The 18329-nt window shown below is 39.6% G+C and overlaps 1 protein-coding gene across 4 annotated transcripts in view; it reads left to right on the top strand.

The window, feature by feature from the left end:
* PAX5 (paired box 5) overlaps positions 1-17633 on the top strand; it is a 354065-nt gene extending 336432 nt beyond the window's left edge. For all 4 annotated transcript variants that reach the window (XM_078153035.1, XM_021004585.2, XM_021004586.2 and 1 more), the window contains one exon: positions 8739-17633. In XM_078153035.1, the coding sequence (XP_078009161.1) occupies positions 8739-8815 (77 nt within the window). In that variant the 3' untranslated portion in view covers positions 8816-17633. The remainder of the gene's footprint in view (positions 1-8738) is intronic.
* Positions 17634-18329: the final 696 nt, after the last annotated feature.

The raw sequence follows: 18329 nt of genomic DNA, 5'->3' as shown, positions 1-18329 counted from the left end.
TACTAGGTGAAAGGGTTTGGAACCAGTCAATTAGGATTAGAATCAGCTCTTCTATGGGCTTCTATAAAAGGATTAGAGAACAAGTATGAACCAGAAATGACTGTGTCAAGGGATAAATTGATGATAATATGAATTAGAAAGAAAAAAATGACAGAAGAAAGGACAAGTTTATTTTAGATGTGAGTATAGTGGTGGAGAGAAAGATCAAATGTGTTATGATGTGATGTTTTCATTTTTCACGTTAAATAATAGGCTTTTAAAAAAATTTTCACCCCAGAAATGTGAATTAGAAAGGAAAACCCAGCACTTCAGATTATATGGCTGCTGGTCAGATTCTGAGAGACATTAGGATTTGATGGTTGAAAGGAATAAGAGTAGAGGCTTGTAAGAAATGTAAGAGGAGGAGGGAGAGAGAAGATTAAATCAGAAGGGTTTTGCATAGGTTCACTTTGATTTTCTTTTTTTTTTTAATTAATCTAATTTTTTCAATTAACCAAATTGTTCCTTTTTTCCTCCCACCCCATTAAGACAATAAAAACAAAACCTTTGTAACAAATATACGTAGTCAAGCAAAACAAAAACCCACATTGGTCACATCTTATAAAATCTATTTTTCAATCTGTACCCAGAATTCACTGCCTCTCTGTCAAGATGTGGGTAGTGTGCTTCACCCCTAGTCCTCTGAAATCACGGTTGGTCATTGAATCAATAAGAATTCTTAGGTCATTCCATGATATTTGTCTTTATAGCACTGTTGTTATTTTGTAAATTGTTCTCCTAGTTCTGCTATCTTCACTCCTCATTGGTTCCTAGATTTCATGAAACCATCTCCTAAAGGCACCTGGGTGGCCGAGTAGATAAAGTGCTGATTGTGGAGTCTGAAGAACTGAGTTCAAACCCTGCCTCAGATACAGTAGTTTGACCCTGGGCAATTATTTAGCCTCTGCCTGTCTTAGTTCCTTCAGCTGTAAAAGGAGATAATAACAGCATGTAGTTCCCTGAGTAGTTATAAAGATCAAGTGAGTTATCTGTAAAGCACTTAGCACAGTGCCTGACACATAGGGCACTTAATAAATGCTTATTTCCCATCTTCCTCCTCATCTGTAATGGAATGCTTTGTCTTTCTTAGTCTTCTTTGGGGTCTGAGAGTCATTTGCTTTTTCACTCAGAGCAATATTGACATCCCCACTGCTGTTTTCACTTGGGTAGGAATCCTGCAGAGATTTGTAACTGTCCTTATGCTTTCTTTTGTCATGTTTAAATCTTCATCTTCTTTGTAGAGATTTGAGGCAACCTGGAATAGTGAATAGAATGGAGGCTCAGGAGTCTGGAGATTCTGGGTTTAAATTCTGCCTTAGCTACATGACCCGGGCAAGTCATTTAACTACTTTCATCCTCAGTTTCTCCATCTGTAAAGTAGATATAACAATACCTATAGTACCTACTTCATAGGATTGTTGGGAAACTCAAATAAGGTAATGTATGCAGACCACTTGGCCAACCTTAAAGCACCATATAGATGTCATCTATTATGTGTCTGAATATAGGAACCAAGATCACAGAATTATAGATTTAGAGATGGAAAGGACTTTAGGAATTATCTGGCCCAACTTTTATCCTACTCCTGTTGAAATTGATGCCAAGAGTAGTAAAATGACTTGCCCAATGTCACCCGTTTAGTAATTGGTAGAGCTAGAATTTGAACCCAAGCCTTCTGATTCCAAATCCAGTATTGTTTTTACTATCCCAGGTTGCCTCCCACTCCACCTGCCTAATGTGTTTAAATGTAGTCTCCAAATATGTGCACATGGGCACCTCTTAATTATTGCTTGATGGTGATGATGGGTGATGATGCTGTCATTAAAAACATGAAGGCAAGTATGGAAGAGTGAAAACATTAGTCATCTCTGAGCTGGGGTATTGGAATTGGGTTAAAATAATTGAAGGAGGTCACTAGGAAATGTCGGTCTCCAAGGTTGTGTTTACAACGTCTACACTCAGTTGAAATGAAAGCATCTATTGATTTTCAGGGACGAGGAGGGGAGGTAGGGAGAGGAAAATTACCTAACTGGAACAACCACCCTTCTGGCTTCTAATTTTCTTTGTTATATAAGGAAAGGGGCTTATACTGACCAGAGGAGACCTTAGAGGAGAAATCAGAAGGACCTGGAATATCTCCTTCAACCTCAAGTACTCCATGCATCTGTCACCTTTGTCTTTGCTGGGTAGGGTGAGAAGGGAAGAACAATAGAATCTCAGAAGTAGATGAGGATTAGAGATCACCTAGTTAAATTTCTTCACCCATGCAGGATCTCCATTCCACCTCCACCCCCACCTCCAGAGCATCCCTGATAGATGATCAGGTAATAGTCATGCTGTATGTCATGTTAACTTCCTCTCTTCCTGTTAAATTTTTATGTTCTAGCCTGTGAAATTTTTCTTTAATTTTTGTTTATCTATAGCTGTGTGGTCCAAAGTGTGCATTTCTCTGTGTGTGTGTGTGTGTGTGTGTGTGTGTGTGTGTGTGTGTGTGTGTGTATTGGGGGTTGGAGGCCTGGAAGGCTGTATCCTGAACCTAAGGGGGCTATAGCCCAACCTTAAAGGCTGTGTGATTAACCAATCAGAGGGTGGGAATTTAGGTCCCACTAAATAAATAAAATAAATAAACTCACTGGAATGGGCAATTGGATGGTTTGTCTCCCTCATCTCCCAATATTTCCCATTTCTGATTGGGCCTCAGCCTCTCAGGGTAGTGATACTCATGGCAGCAGCTTTCCAAGTGCCATTAGGAAAATCCCTCTGCCCCTCCCTCCCCCAAATGACCTCATAGCTATTGCAGGTGCCCCTCAGTGTACAGGCTCTGAGTGACTCATCAGTAATAGTCCGTCCTTTTCGTTTGGGGTGGAACAGAGTAGTCTCATAGAATGAGCAGGCATCATTGCGCTGTGATTTGCATGGCAGATTTCATTACATTATCTTCCCCCCAAAATCCGCCCCTTTAACAAGCGTCCCTATTTCTGGCGATGGCACCGCCATCTTCGTCAGCCATATTCACACCCTGGCTTCATTGGTGATCCTCGCTCTCTCTCACTGCACACGTTCAATCAGTTGCTAAATCTTGTTTCTACCTTCATGATGTTTCATACCTATTCCCTTCCTCTAATTACATAGATATTGCCCTTGTTCAGGAGCTCATCACTTCTTACCTGGACCACTAGCCTTTTTTTTGGTGGGGAGGAGGCAATCAAGGTTAAGTGACTTGCCCAGGGTCACACAGCTACTAAGTGTCTGAGGCTGGATTTTAACTCAGGTGCTCCTGACTTCAGGGCTGGAAATAGCCTTTCAATTTTTCTTCCTCAAATGTCTCCTCACACCAATCCATTCTCCACTTAGCTGCCAAAGTGATTTATCTAAAGTGCAGGTCTAGTTGTGTCACTTCACTACCCAATAAACTGGCTAGGACCAAATGTTATTCCTTTTTTACCTTATTCTTCTTCAGTTTAATTTTTTGTATAAGTTTTATATTATTGGCATAGCAGTACATGCATATACATGTACAGTAAATAGGGAAATATACATTTGGGGGGGTTGAGTTAAATATTAAAAATAACATTTTATTGATGGGACATATAATCAAAAAAAACCCTGTGGAAACCACTGATCTGTACTTCAAACTGACCATATGTAGGGTTTTACATTTATGCTCATCATCAAATACATTTGACCTACTAATCTTGCCTGTTGAGATGTTTTTGGATATAGATTCCATCATCTAACATGCTAACTATCCCTCCCAGATTTTTGTCATAGCCGCAGATTTTATAATCATATCATGTATGCCTTCATGTAAGTCACTGGGTAAAAAAAAAAATGGTGACTAGAATAAGACAAAGGACAGAATCCTATGGCCTTGTAATAGAACCTCCCTGGAGGCTGACACTGATCCATTAATCAATACTCTTAGGCTCTGGTCTTTCAACCAACTAGTTCTAATCTTTCAGTGGTGTCAATCTTTTTAGTCTGTTAGGAGAAATCCACTCAACATCTCTCCACCATTCATAAGTATATCATGAAAAATCAAAATAAAATTTGGATAGTTCTACTTCCTCTTTGTCTTTGCTATCTAGTGGCATTATCCATTCTTTAATTTTCTTATCCCCAACATACATTGGAAAGTCCTTTTCTCTTGGCCTTAATGAACCATACAGAATGCCTTGTTTGGGGCTTGAGCTTTTTTAACATTTTTCTTACAGAGAGCTGTAACTAAGGTAGAGGGACTGGAGCTTTTCCCAGTGTGCTGAAGTTTATAGGTCATTGACGTTCCTTATATTCCTTCTGAAGCATGGGAACCAATTGTGTCTAGTACCCAGCTAGCAAAAATAATTAGTTAAAATTGGAAGCCCCCAGATAAAAGACTTCTTCCTTCTGAAAGCCAAACTCTAGGTGAGCTCCTCTACAAACTGGTCCCATCTTTCTCTTTCCCCTTATCTGTCCTGGGCATTAACCTCCATAGTAGTGGACTCACAGTGTCCAATGGCCTCTGTCTCTTCCCCATGAGGTCTTGTATCTCTGCTTCTCTCCCCTCTACTCAGCCAAATTTGTGTTAAACAGGTGATAAAAAGTCATAATTTCTGCCTCTTGCTCTAGACACATTTTGCAAGCTTGCCCTGGGTGCCAAAATTGCTAGTACCAACTCTGTTCTCCTATGACAATGACATCCTTTTACATTTTGTCCTCAATTCCCTGCCTCTGCTTCTGTCTCTTGGTTGGTTGATGAATTGCCTCACCTTCTATATCCATCTCTTTAAACACTGTCACCCTTTATTTTGCACCAGAATTATCTATTTGTTTATCCAGGATTTTATCTGTCCAATGTTTCATCTCCTTAGTAGGATGTAAGGTCCTTGACATGAGGGATTGTTTAATTTGTTTCTTTGGATCCCCCACACCTAACCTAGTCCCCTGCACATAGTAGGCACTTGAAAATGTTTGTTGAATTGATTTTAATATTTTCCTTGGGAGTACCCCCATCCCTCGTGAACTTGAACTAGAATGTTAGACAGTGACATCCTTTTATTGCCCTGAAATCTAGGATGTGTCAGACTACTGTACACCAGGGGTCCCTTCCTTCTCTGTCTCAAACTCTAAGATCACTTGGGTCACTTCTTCCCACAGTTCCTGTCATATCTACTTTTGCAATTATTTCCTCTTTTCTGGTCAGAATCGGACCCAGAATAACATCTGTTTTTTGTCACATCGTCTATCTTTAAAAGACAAAGGTGCCTGTCTATGGTCTCCTCTCTCTCTGTCTCTCTCAATAAATATATGTATGTAAAGATATGCACACTTACATATACATATATGTATGTATATTTCACCCATTCATCCATGCTTTCAGGCATTCATTTAACAAGGATGTAGAATTTAGAACTGGATGGGATATTGGAGGCTATCTAGTTCAACCATCTCATTTTACAGGTGAGGAAACTGAGGCCAAGAGACTTACCCAAGGTCATGCAGGTTAGTAAGTGACAGATCTGGAATTTGAACCAAGGTCCTCAGACTCTAAATGCACTATGCTACATACACCAGGTTGTCATGTCCCTAAAGCCAAACAAATGAGATTTGCCTTTGATGGTTTTCTTTAGCATAGAAAATTTTCATTTGAGATCCAGACTGCTACATCCATTTATGGACAGTACAAATCCTTATTGTTATCGTCATTACTATCATGATCATTATCATCAAGTGATAAAGTGAAAAATATTAGTGTCTAATATTATGGCAGGGCTAAAGAAAAAAGCACACAGAGGCACCATGGGCTTCATGGATTGGATTGACCTTTTGGGCTGTGTAGAAAGGAAGGTTTATGGAATTATTATTATCATTTTAATGCTTTACACTGTGCTTTTGCACATAGCAGGTGTGAAATAAAGCTAATTGAATTAGTACCTCCAAATGGTAATGACAACTGAAACAAATTTTTGTAATCATTCAAATCCAATATTGCTAGCCCAGGCAAAAAAAAAAAAAACCACAAATAAAACCAAGCTGGTTTATGGGTCAAGAAGGTAAAACTGGTAATAAATTTAAAATATTCCAAGAGTTTTCATTTCTTCAGTGTGGATACTTTCTCCACCTATATAGATACCAATCTCTGAATGCCCTAGTAGGCAGTTACATTAGTTTCTGTGGCCAAAAATAGCATTTGACCCATTGGTCAAAGATATACCCAATCTAATGATGAGTCTTTTGAAACTTATGCAGGTTCATGATAGAATCATAGATTTAGAATTGTAAGCATCCAGACCAGCCCCCTCATTTTACAGATGAGGAAAGATCCATAGAGGTTAAATGACTTACCCAAGGTCACATGACTATAGTAGTAAGTGGCAGAGCTGAGATCCAAACATAGGTCTTCAGGCTCCATATCCAGAATACTTCCCGTTTTTCCACATTTGCATGACAGACTCAGAGCCTATTTCTGGGCCTATACTAGGCCTTTCTAACTTGGTGATATCTGCCAGAGTTTGCAATCTGCTGGCATAGCTTTTGACAATTCGGGTTTGCCTACATGTCATGATAGAGTGGGACGTCAGTGGAGGAAGCCAAAATTAACATCAGAAAATCAATTTTTAAAATTGCTTTTAGTTCAGTGACAGGGGAGAAAAAGTAACCTAGGATTCCAAAGAAACAAAGCCAATACTATAGTGAATGAAATCACTGAATTAAGAGGCTTAAGATTCCTACCCTCAGTGGAGTAGTCTGTGATGGGAGATAGCTTTGCAATTCGTATGTTGATGGATAAGCTCATCTGGCTAGTGTTTGATTTACTGCCTGTGGAATTAAGTGGACTGATAGTGGAGGCTAGCTAAAGCACTGTTCTTCACAGAGTGAAATGCAATTTAAGACAGGTTGCTTTTGACTTCATCCAAAAGATGTTAGTTACAGAGGTAACAAAAGGACCTTAGGTTTTATCCTAAAGGTCCACCAGCTTAGACTCCCAGGATAGCACTATGGTGAGGCTCTAGTGGATGTATAAAATTTGACCCTATCTATAAAGACTTTGTCTGTTGCTGCTAAATTGAGTGTTTGAGTGTGAGTAGAGGAAGATGGAAGGCAGTGAACTATACTATAAAAGACCTTGACTAAGAGTCAGAAGACAAGGAAGGAGGGAGGGAGGGAAGGAAGGAAAGAAGGAAGGAAGGAAGGAAGGAAGGAAGGAAGGAAGGAAGGAAGGAAGGAAGGAAGGAAGGAAGGAAGGAAGGAAGGAAGGAAGGAAGGAAGGAAAAGGAAGGAGGGAGGGAAAGAAGGAGGGAAGGAAGGAAGGAAGGAAGAAGGGAAGGAAGGAAGGAAGGAAGGAGGGAAGGAAGGAAGAAAGGAAGGAAGGAAGGAAGGAAGGAAGGAAGGAAGGAAGGAAGGAAGGAAGGAAAAGGAAGGAGGGAGGGAAAGAGGGAAGGAAGGAAGGAAGGAAGGAAGGAAGGAAGGAAGGAAGGAAGGAAGGAAGGAAGGAAGGAAACCAAGGCAGACTTAAGTTAAGCAATTTCCCCAAGGTCACACAGCTAGTATCTGAGGCTGGATTTGAATTCAGGACTTCCTAACTCACAGGTCCAGCACTCTATCCACTATGCTACCTAGCTGCCTCTAAGCTCTCCAATTTGCTAGTCACGTGACCTGGGCAAGGTATTTCAGCTCTGAGCCTCAGTTATACCCTCAGAAAAATGAGGAGGCTGGAACAAATGATTTCTAAGGTCTCTTCAAATCTCTCCAGCTCTAGGCAGGAAACCCAAGTCTTGTGCCAGATTCAAAAGGTTACTTAAGGCCATGTAACCCTCTCTCTGATTTCCTACAAATTAGACCTGTGGTCCCCAGCCTGTAAAACAGATATTCAGACTCCCTTACTTCATAGAGGAAAAGAAGTACAGAATGGAGCAATTCATTCAATACTCTGATTCATGTAGGCCAAGAGTGTCAAACTCAAACAGAAATGAGGGCTACCCATCCCTGGCTACATATTGACTTAGTTTTAAAATGCAATGTTATCTGTGTTTTATTTTATTTTTATTTATTTTGTTAAATATTTCTCAATTACATTTTAATCTGGTTCAGGCCACACTCCACAGCCTCATTTGAAACCTCTAGTGTAGACAGTCGACGTGAAAAATTAATTCCTTTAGAGATCCATTTTGTGTTTTCAGTGGCCTGGAAAATCCCTTCCTGACCAAGTAGGAATCATCTCCACTTCTGACAGATCTAGTTAGCAAATGACCCACATGGCAACAAGTTTCATGCCTTCAACAGGCATATATGAAGCGCCTACTATGCACCAGGTTCAGTGCCACGTGCTGGGACTACAAAGACAAATATGAAGCCATCCTTACATTCCAAGAGCTTATAGTTTATCAGAGTGAAATGTGTTAAGAATGTGCATTCATAAATTCTATTACCAGGCACCTTGCCAACCTTAAAGCATCCTGTAAAAGTGAGCTATTATTATTTTACAGATAAGGTCCTAACTGGAGCTTAGCAAGTTTGTGACTTACCCAAGGTCACATGGCTAGATAATGACAAAGGCAAACCCCCTGCCTCCTGGTCCAATCATCTTTTCACCATTGTGGAAATGCTTGTCCAGGTCACTCATGCTCTTTTCCTACCATGGATCCCTAGCCAGGGTTGGGAGTTATATGTATTGCCACTTTGGACACAATCGGTCCTCATGGCCCTCTTTTCTCTTCCAGGCTCCCCTTACTATTACAGTGCAGCGGCCAGAGGAGCAGCTCCCCCTGCGGCTGCCACCGCCTATGACCGCCACTGACCCCAGGAGCAAAGAAATCCAAGCACTTACTGCACATATCATTCAGGACTATGGCATCTGAATCACTGAGACATACCCATGCCACCCAGGCTGCACAAGGAACAACAAGAGAATAGCCAATAAGATTCCACAGACTCAACGAAATGTTATTCTTTGCAAGGGGCCAACTGATGTGGGGTTGGTGGTTTTTTTTTTCCCTCTCTCTTGCTTTCTTGCTCCTCCCCCCCTCATTGTTGTTGTTGGGTTTTGTTTGTTTTCTTCTAAGAGGAAATCAATGAGATTTTACTCATGTTGACTGGGTCTCAGAAAACCAACCAACCGAAAACCAGTTACACTGACATTCTTCCCTATTCACAGGACAGTCTATTCTTGGGAGCAGCCACCATGTTAGGCACGGGGCCAGTCACCTCTGGTTTTCTCCAGGTACATCCGAGGAAGAGCCAAACAAATATATTCTTGGGTAGAGCTTTCCTCCTGGATGACTATGAGGTGGACATCTCAACATCATCTGCCTAACTCACCCTGGGCTTTTGTTTGGGGTGGATGGTCCAAAAAGATTGCTCTTTTCAGCTTACAGCAGCATCGATGTAAATAACGCCTTGCTTTTTGTGTGTGTTGCAAATATATGGCTACATATATACTGTAAATGTTTTTACACATGGCGGGCTCAAAATGCATTGACAAGTGCATTTTGAAACTGGTGCACTGAGTCAGAATTCAGTAAGCTTTAACCGACCTTGAGCCAACCAGGTGGTATTTTCTTTGTGGTCATCCTTTGGCCTGAAGTGATTTTTTTTGTTTGTTTGTTTGTTCAGTATCCCATAGGAGAGGCCTTGGGTAGGAGAACATGCTATTGAGAGGCGTGGAACACAAGGAACAAGTAAAACCCCTGGGCAGGTTGTGACATTTTGCAGCTTTCTATCAATTCATCTTTCTTTGTAACCATCCTGAGTACACTGGAAATACATTTTTCTAGTTCCAAGCAGTGCTAACTTCAAGGAAGGATTTCTTAGCTTCTGACATGCTGTATGTAAATTTAAATAGGCAGGTGGAAACTCACTGATTTTGTAAAAGAAAAAGGAAAGAAAACAATCTCAGCCTGATGAACTGACATGTTAATAGCCTGAGTCATCCTTGGCTTGGCCTCACCATTCATCAGACGTTACATGGAAATTTGGAGAATATAATTTTGGTGATTTCCCCCAAAGCTACTCTTTGGAAACCAAGACACCTTCCCCAATATTATATTATTACTGTCATAAGGTGTTTTTATTTTTCCTCCCACCCCCAGGAAAAACAAGCCCACTAATACAGCAGTGATATTTTGTTTAATGTCCCATTCTCTTTAGGAAAAAAGAACAAAAAATGAGTAGCTCAAAAATGCTTCAACGATTCAACTCAACAAACATTTTTAAGCACCTAATCTGTGCAGGAGCACTGCACTAGGTGTTTGGGATACAATAATAAATGAGACACAGTCACTGCCCTCAAGGAATTTATTATCTTGTAGGGGAGATGAGGCATGTACATATATAAATAAAATACAAATTAGATTATGATCAATGTGTAGGCAAGGTCCAAACAAAGTTCTGTGAGATTCAAGGAGAGAGAGGTCATTTCCCTCAGGGGCATCAGGGAAGGTTCTTCACGGTACCTGAACTTGGCCTTGAAGAAAGGGAAGGGTTTCAACAAATGGAGATGGGGTTGTGACAGGAGAAGGAATCCATTTTAGGACTAAAGGATTAGTGTGAGCCAATGCATAAAAGTGGGAAAGGGCAAGAAGAGGTTGAAGAATGGTGCAGATTGCCTGGACTGTGAAGCACATGAAGAAGGATAGTATGAGCTAAGGCTGGAAAGATAGGTTAGACAAAATTATAGAGAGACTTCAATGCCAGACTTTACTTGGTAGAGAATGTTGAGTCAATCAATGTGATTGAGCAGAGACTTGCACTCAGAGGACTGGCTAAGGCACATTTCAATCATCATCAATACTCTTAAGCCCACATAATCTGTTCTTATTTATTTCCCCCAAGAGACAGCCAGGTTCAACTTGCTTTACTCACTTGTCAATTAGAGTTGCACAATGTCATCAGAGCATCTGATAAAGTGAATGAATGTGTTTCTCACCCCTGCTAAATGAAAGACAAATTAGGATCAGTTAGTTCATTCACTAATTCATTCAGTAAGTATTTGTTGAGAAGCTCTTATGTACTTGGTACTATAGTAGACACTGTAGTGGGAAAGCAGAGATGATACAAAGAAAGAAATATAAGATGGACCCTACCCTTATTTTGCTAGACAGAAAACCATGTTGCATAGAGTGCTTAAAGAAAAATACAAAGCAGACTATGATCAGATACTAAAATATGAGGTATATGGAATAAGTGCTTCAGGAGTCAGGAAATCACTATAGATAGGGGGTGGGCAAAATTACTGTAGACTGGGATGGGCAAAGAGGGCCTCACAGAGTTTGTGGGACTTGAGTTACGTCTTGAAAGATGGCTAGGATGTAGATAGGCAGAGGGAAGGTGAAAGGCACTCTGAGCAATGGCTGTTGTTGTTTAGTCATTTCAGTTGCGTCCAATTCTTTATGACCCCATTTGGGATTTTCTTGGCAAAGATACTGGAGTGGTTTGCTATTTCCTTCTCCAGCTCATTTTACTGATGAGGAAACTAAGGCAGACAGAATTAAGTGACTTGCCCAGGGTCACACAGCTAGTAAGTGTCTGAGGCCAGATTTGAACATAGGAAGATGAGTCTTCCTGTCTCCAGGCCTGGCGCTCTATCCACTGCACCACCTAGCTGCCCTTCTGAGCAATGGAGCACAGCATAGATGGAGAAAGACAGAATGTTTGGTATGGCATGTTGAAACAGATATGTGGGTGTCAATTATCAACTCAAACCCTTTCATCTTATTTCTAAGAGGGCCTACTGAGTTCCTGAAAATGGAGCCTCATTGCATTCTGATTTCATTTTTTGGTGTAATAAAACTTAGTAACTAACTTAGGTATAGCAGGAAGGAGATTCCTCTACTGAAATATGAGACAGTGTTGGAAAAAAGAAGAATTCAACTTATTCCAATCAAGGAATAGTTCCACTGTACATTCCCATGTCTTAGCTTTAACATGAGGCCCAAGGACTGCCACCATTTTCTTCCACCATCCCAAGAGCACAGAGAAGCAGATCCTTGGACAGGAGAACAGAGGGTAGATGAGACTCCAAATCAACACAGCTTTTACATCTGAATTATTTGAGTTTACTTATGATATGCATATCTGCTAAGCAGGACCTCTATTGTGGAGCACTGGTCAGGTCACAGAATTTGAAATCAAAGACATTATAAAGCAAATGGTATCTGTTTATATATAGTTTTAAAGTTTATGAACAGTCTCCACATAGGCAGTAACTGGGTCAGCTTAGGGATGTTAAGTTCTCTGCTATAAAGATCTCATTATTTATGATCAGTCTTACAATCTCAACTGAAAGGACAAGGTCACTGTACTGAGAGGAGCTGAAATCTATATTGCTGCCCTGGCAAGGCAAGTGTCTTATTAATTTCATAGATTTTCATCTGACTCATAGGAGTCAAATATATTGTCATTTGACAAGTGTTATGCATTTGGCACAATTCAGAAATTAGAAAAATGTGGCACTGAAGTTGCCAATTTCAATCATAGGATGCATATGTAGGTAAACTAAATACAGAGGCCACGTCATTATGTTTGGTGATCTTAACATTCTTCCATTCAGCTGCTCTGACCAGCTATTGATTAGATAGGCGGTCAATATGATTAGGTATTTAAAATGATATGAATAACCAGTCTATAAATGTTGATTTGTTTTTAATGATCTGACCAAAGTAAATAGCTGAATACACGACCATTATAGCTCTTGAAAAATTTGGCCTGCTCAACATAAAATTGGATTAAATCACCATTGAGACAAGTCCACAAACTCCTTTGGTGATATCAATGATTGTGAAGAAGACAAGTACCATAGATATTATTATTAAGATTCATCCTACAGACATCAATATTTTGCTTACAAGCAAAATATATCATGGTGTGTTATCTGTGCAATGTGCCACTCCTAGGATATAAATAAAATGAGCATACCTACCTATCTTGATTACACATAACAGCACATTATGGGACTACTGACTACTTAGGAAGGAAGTAACCAAAGACACGTTTATGAACGTGTAGAAAGCAACCCTCTTCAGTCTGCATATATTAACTTGGTGATGAAGAGGTTACCAGTCATTGCTATGGATGCTTTCACCACATGTCTGCTTTAGTCAGTAGAATATGGCATTATTCCTCGATTACAAACTGTTATACAATACTGGTTATGCTGGGCAGTAGCTACCTGGATTCTATGATTACATTTGCATCAATAACTATGAACTGACAAAAAGAAAAAAATGCCAGGGATGTCCAGCATAGACCTATGCATCTAGAAAGAACATACCTCTTTTTTTCTCATTGGAATAGAAGGGACTTAGAAAGCATATACCTCTTCTTTGTCACTGTACAACAAAATTTTTTTGAATAGATTTTAATATGGAATTAATGATGACAAAGGTCCTAATCCTAATGATTTTGGCTGAGGTAGAGGAGCAGATCTGGACCTATAGTTTCTTTGGGATGGGGAACTCTTCTCCTGGTGTTTAACACACTCACTAGAACAATACAGATCAGCAATTCACATCATGATAATCTTAGAGGGTTGTTTAGTATCTAACCACTAGAGGTGGTGACTTGACCATGGTCACATAGCCTATGTTTGTAAGAGTTGGATCTGGTTCTCCTTTAATTCACTCTACCAGGCTGGCTATGCCTGAAACAGTACTAGGGAACTCCTGAAAAATAAGAAGAGCTCTAGAAGTGTTTTGACTAGTAAATTCAAAGCCTGAGAAGAAGCCAAGGAGCCATTTGGCTAGCACACACATTTGCAGGGTATTCTGAACTTAAATGGGCCTCCAAGAACCCAAGTTCCAGTTCAAGGCTTTGTTTCAAATGAAAGTTTTGTTATTCCAAAGAGTCCACTTTTGGAGTCTTAGCCCTTTCATCCTGAGCCCTGCTTAGAACAGTGTTGTGATACAAATCAATATCCCATAACCCCTTGTGTAGCAAGAGTTGGACTTGGAGTTGATGTCTCCTGTTCTGCTGTTTATTAACCATAGAACTGAGCAAGTCACATCATGCTTCTTGTCTTCCATTTCCTGGCATACAGCCATATAAGGGGGTTCAACTAGTCCAGGGATTCTTAACCATTTTTGTGTCCATCCCTTTGGCAGTTTGGTGAAGCTTTTTTCAGAATGTTTTTAAGTACATAAAATAAGAGGAAGCCAATTCTGCTAAAATGCAGCTACCCAAAATTTTTTTTTTAGTTCACAGACCCCAGGTTAAGAATCCCTGAGCTAGATGGTCCCTAAAGCCCCTTTTGACACTTAATCCTAAGTTCTTCTGTCTCAAGGTACCATGATTATAGATCATAAAACTTAAAGAGAATGTGTGTTATCCCCTAAGCCAATAGTCCCAAGTTAGGCTCTAAACTTTGTAAAGAAGAAATCAGATGAAGTATGACAGTCAGGAAGGAGTGGTGCTTTTTGGGGGGTGTTGATCCCCATCCCATGGGAGGTGAGGGAGCTTCAGAAGTTTTGGAGACTCAGCTTGATTCCGATAAGCCCTGAAATGTTTGGATGCTTATCCCAAGGATATCCAATTCTTTTGAGGTTTCATCCAACCTTTCCCACTGCTTTATTCTCCTGTACCAGAATCCTCATCTCTCATTGTCTTACTATCCAGTAAGCTTCACCTGAATTTTTTTCCCAAGCCTTTCTGGAGTCAAGAGAGATTCTACACCTTGGCAATACAAGCATCAGGCAGGGAACCTGGGAGTGCTGGAGTTAAAAGATATCCTACAAGCTCCCACTTAGCAGATTGGGAAAACCCATAAAAATTTATTTCTGAAGAGCCAAATAAAGGCACATAAGGAAGCCAGAAGAAGCCCATTGGTTCAGGGGAGGAAAACACTCAAGTCCTTGGAGATTTACAGAAAGAGATAACTTTCACAGGCCTAGATAAAGGATGGAGCCCAAGAGGAAACTTCTTTTATCAAAACACTCACATAAGTCTGCTTTACTGGGCTTTTGTTAATACATTTCCTGGTACGTCAAAGGTTTAAACACATATTTAGTATGACATTGTATTCAAAATTTGCTTATCATCTTTGGGAAACATGTTACAGAAAATCTTTGTTATACATGTAAGAATCAAATCAAGTGTCTTAAAAATAAACCATACGTGAAACAAGACATGGAAAGGATCAAGAAAATGCTTGTGACCATAAACTAAATATGAAAAAGTAGTGAACACATTGGATTTTCTGAGGGAAATGGATTTTGGGATTGTTTGAGATGACTTGGCAAAACCAACCCTATTATAACCTTTGAAAAGAGGCAGGTTGAGTCAACTTGGAGGTGTCACTGGTCCCATAACTTCAGATTTTTCAGGTGCACACACCTCCGTCTCCCACGGTCATTGTGAATTTGTTTTATTTTGCACATTTTGGTCTGCTTAGGTAGGCCTTAGAGATTTTGAAGCAAAAGTGCATTTTTTAAAAATCTAGAAAATGAATAATTGGAAAGTTGGACAGTTGGGCCATGACTTTTAGCCTGTGATATGTACACCTATCACCACTGGTACTTCAGACTGTTGTCCTTAGTACCTGAGGTTTTCCTTCTGCATATTCATGATGAAGCTGCAATATTGATCTCTAGTGCTCCCCCACTGTCATCCAGTCTTGCAAGGCTTGGCGAGCATTTCATGGATTCAGTTCCCATGGGGGTTAATGTGCAGAGGAATGGATTGAAGCTATGAGCCCGGAGGAGTACAGTTGACTTCTGAGTCTCCTAACAAACCTGTGATTTGAAAAGGCTGGAGTCACAAGTCAAAGACACACACACATGCACACACACACACACACACACACACACACACATGCACACACACACACACACATGCACACACAATATGATGAAGTTTGAAATGATTTTTTTCACAACTGAGGTCAGATTTCACTTGGAATGAATTTAGTATATCCTATGATTGGAGGGAAGATACAAAAAATTCCTCTCTCTGAATAAGTTAATATTTCTTTTCTTTCCTAATTTCTAATCAGCCTATATCCTAAATGCAACTTAAATGAAAAAATGAAGGTAATCTCCCCCAAATAATTAGAGAAATGTGTAGGACTCTGGTGATTTATTTCTCTGTGTGTGCGAATGTGGATGTGTGGATATATGAGAGAGAAAAGGCATTATTCCATGTTACTACTTTTTATGACTTTTCTTAAGTGCCTGATCAATAGGTAACATGCACACTACAGCAGAGTAAAATCTTAAGACAAAGTGAGAAACATCAGGGCACCAAAATTAAAAACAAAGCTAGAATGGGGTGAGGAAGAGGGGAGGGGTTGTGATGCCACACTCCCCCATGGATAGAATGCAAGCATCTGAAATTTGAAATCAGGTGCCTTTGAAGAGTGAATCAGTCCTGTGTGTTAATGGCTGTGGCCACAGAATATTGGGTCTCTCTTGTTGAAATAATTGCCACACTTTCTGCCATGTCCCTCATCTTCTCCTGAAAGTACCATTAAGAATGAATGATTTCATATGATAGATTTTTGATTTACAAACTGTGCATTTCCCTTGGAGTGGAACAGAAAGGAAACCATTTAATGGCTCTCTTATTTTCAAGCATGAATACATTTTAATGAAACTATTTTATTGTATTTGGGGAAGTGGAAAGTTGAACATTCCAGCCAATCAATAGCCAATTAATTGCTATAAAGCTTAAAAAAAATAAACTCCATGTCCATTTAAAAATGTAGCAAAAAAGATCAAAGCCGTTTAGTATCACTTTTACTCCTTGAGTTAACAGAACTTGGCACACAAACATAAAATGACACACACCATCCAAGACATGTTTGAAACTAGAAATGCAAAGCATTTATTCTTTGCTGGCCCACTTACTAGATTTTTGCTTTGGCTCCTCAGCTATTCCTTCTCTGAAAAGATATACTGACCAGTGTTCCATTAATAGAACCTGATAGAAGGTGGGTGGCAGGACCCTTCCCTGAACCTGTACAATGATATGCATTTGCCTGTTTCCACCCTGAATGTACCTTTCTGGCAGAGCCTGCTTCCTCTTTTGACTCTCCCATTTGATCCTCATATGTCTGAGTCAGCCCAGAAAATGGGCAGTGGGAGATTGAAATCTTGCTTTCGCTTTGGTCAGCCTTGTATTGGAAGACACTGTCCTGGTTTGGTTTGGTTTGGTTTTGTTTTCACTTTCTAGTGGCCTTTGTACATTCTGGATTTACAGAAATGCATTATGTTGCAAATTGAGCTCATTGCCAGGAAAATGTGAGTCTTCTTTTTTTTTTATTCCTTTCTTAGAGACAATTCACTTTGTCTTAGGGAATTCCAGCTTCAAAGAAAAAAAACCATATCTATTGTATCCGCCAAAGTTTGTGATGCCTGCATAGAAGCTTACTTGTAAAAAAAAAAGTACAAAAACTCAACAACAAAAATACTATAGAAACACAATTGAATTGCCTTTGAAAATAGGAGACAAATCTGTCTCCAACAGATTAAAAACAATACTTCTTTAAAATGTGTATGTTTTGTATTCTTTTTTTCTAGTAGAAAAGAACTGACTTGAAATTTGGTGGTTTTTTTCTTAGTGTTGTGTGTTGCTTTTGTGTGTAATAATATTTGAATGTAATTACAGCAGTGCCAATTTGCCAAAGATGTGAAACATATTTTTCTTTTGTGGGTGAGGAGGGATGGGGTGGGTGGGAATTGTGGGGATGGGGGTGGGGGGGTGCATTGTGGGACAAATGGGGATGGACTTTTTTTTTCCTTTTCTTTTTTCTTTTTTGTTTGCTTTTTCATTTTTTTTTTCTTGTCAGTACTGGAATTTGTGATTTTATTCTAAGTTAAATGGTTGACTGCAACACCTTTCTTTTAGATTAGTAGAAGAAACATGCAATAAGATTGGCGTAGTTTCAATATCTGTGTGTCTTCATGAGAGTGGCTGTTACTTGTGAACAATTGATTTTATGTAACCTTTATGTGAGATAATTATTTGTAAATATTTGCCATAATTTTATTGGTTCCTAAAATAAAAGTAATTTTTTAAGTTCAAAGAACTTGATTCCCCTTCATTTTTTATACTGTAATTTAAGACTGAACGTGGTAATTTAAAGTGAAAGAATGCATCCATTCCACTATGTGTTCATCATGGCATTTAGTTGGCATACAGCAAACCAAATACCTTCTATAGAAAATCATTTGTAAAGGAAATAATAGTCCTGATATTGGGCTGTGTAAACAGGGAGATAACATACATAATCTACGAGGTTACCTCCACTCTCTACTTGGTGTTTCCTGGTCTGGAATGTGGTGATTCTTCAGGGTTGCTTCAAGGTTCTTCCTGTCTCCAAA

The sequence above is a fragment of the Phascolarctos cinereus genome, unplaced genomic scaffold, assembly GCF_003287225.1.
Source record: "Phascolarctos cinereus isolate Bilbo 61053 unplaced genomic scaffold, phaCin_HiC Scaffold_4;HRSCAF=312, whole genome shotgun sequence".
NCBI lineage: Eukaryota > Metazoa > Chordata > Mammalia > Diprotodontia > Phascolarctidae > Phascolarctos > Phascolarctos cinereus.
The sequence above is the reverse complement of the archived record's forward strand: the minus strand, read 5'-3'. Positions and strand labels throughout refer to the sequence as shown.